The 1,622-nt window shown below is 57.6% G+C and overlaps 1 protein-coding gene across 2 annotated transcripts in view; it reads right to left on the reverse strand.

The window, feature by feature from the left end:
- Positions 1–1,220, reverse strand: part of Cdc25b (cell division cycle 25B) — an 11,456-nt gene extending 10,236 nt beyond the window's left edge. For both annotated transcript variants that reach the window (XM_055610013.1, XM_055609974.1), the window contains exon 1: positions 799–1,220. In XM_055610013.1, coding sequence (XP_055465988.1) covers positions 799–998 — 200 coding nt within the window. In that variant the 5' untranslated portion in view covers positions 999–1,220. The remainder of the gene's footprint in view (positions 1–798) is intronic.
- Between the last annotated feature and the right edge of the window lie 402 nt (positions 1,221–1,622).

Genomic DNA, 1,622 nt, shown 5'->3' on the forward strand with positions numbered 1-1,622 from the left:
AGAAGAAGAAGAAGAAGAAGAAGAAGAAGAAGAAGAAGAAGAAGAAGAAGAAGAAGAAGAAGAAGAAGAAGAAGAAGAAGAAGAAGAAATGAATGTTGGGTTTAGAAGCTGGTTGGCTCATGCTTCTATGTATCCCCTATCTATGAAGGTCCTGCTCATCACTGAGTGGTGGTACTAGGACTGTATCTCAGGTCAAAGTTCTTCATTCTATGAGGCCCGAGAGGTTATTATCTTTGTTGGTTGGTTCAGGAAAGATCTTCCTAAGGATCCAGAAGAGTTGAGCCAGGGAAAAGAACGAGGAGAATGGGCAGGAGGCAGCAGGGAAGGTTTGTAGAACCTTTCCCTGCTCTTCACACCCCCATCTATGCATGCATTTTCCTGGAGGCGAGGCAAGACCTGCCTCTCCATTGCTGCTGGACCACCCCAGCTGGGACCCCACAGGTACATTTAAGGAGGTCGGCCAGGCTTTAGTCTTAGGGGATTTAGTTTAAGCCTTAGGGGAGTTTGGGAGATGCAGGGTGCTTTCAAAGATCAGGAGCACAGCCTTGTAAGACCCACTTTTATGCCAACCTCATGATCCTCTGTCTAAGGCAGAGATTAGGGAGGTAGTGTGCGGGAGGCAAAATGAATGAGCAGGGGGTAAACGATCATTAGCGGGTCGTCGCACAACTTCTGACTCAGCACCCTTGTCCCAGGTCCCTGAAGCTAGGGTAACAGCGTTTGTAGGCTCTGGTGCTTAATCTCTCCTAGTAGGAGCCTCCCATTCCCACCACACCCAGCGCCCTTGGGGCATCCTACCTGCCGAGCCCAGCGAGATTGTGCATGGTCCGGGTAAGAGTGGTAACTGGAGAGGAGGAAGCCGCGCGCTCCGGAGACCCCAGGAAGCCATCAGACCCCAGCCCGAAGCCTGGGAGGTGGCGCGGCCGCTGGATGCCACCGAGCACGCGGGCAGGACTGAGAGCCGAGCCTGGCGCAGACTTTTGCGGGGGCACCTCCATCGTGGCGGGGCGGGCAAAGGCTAGCTACAGGGCCACAAGCACGGCGGCCAGCAGACGCTGACCCAGCTGGCTCGGCTCCGAGAGTGAGCCTGGGGTGAAGGGAAGAAGGGAGGGAAAGGAGGGAGGAAGAGCAATGGGCCTGGGAGTGAGGAGGAGAGGGATGTGGGGAGGAAGGGAGGGGAGGACGCCGAGCTGGGCAGCTGCCACCTCCACCTCCTTATATATTCGAAAAATAACAGCGGCAGCGCCGCCGGACGCCACCAATGGGGGCGCTGGTTCCGGGAGGGCGGGATCGAGGGCGGAGCTCTCGTGGCTGGGGCTGAGGCTGGACCAGCTAGCTCTGCCCCGCGGGCTTCTTAGGGTGACTCAGGGAGCTGGGTTAACCCACACATACCCTCTGCTCCCTCTGACACGAGAATCCTGCTCTCCAGGATTCTGTCTCCTGGGTCAGGGTACGGAGACACCCCCCCCCCCCGCCCCGAGGGAGTAGCCACCCTCTAGGATGGCCTCGAAAGGACCTTCGACGTTAACCATCACGCACGGTCCCCAGTAAGGGACGGTGCGACGCTCAGCTTGGGCCCTGGGCGTTTGCCAGCTGTGCTGCGAGGTCTGCGTTCCCTGTCC

The sequence above is a fragment of the Psammomys obesus genome, unplaced genomic scaffold (genome assembly GCF_907164565.1).
Source record: "Psammomys obesus unplaced genomic scaffold, mPsaObe1.curated_primary_1811, whole genome shotgun sequence".
Taxonomy (NCBI): domain Eukaryota; kingdom Metazoa; phylum Chordata; class Mammalia; order Rodentia; family Muridae; genus Psammomys; species Psammomys obesus.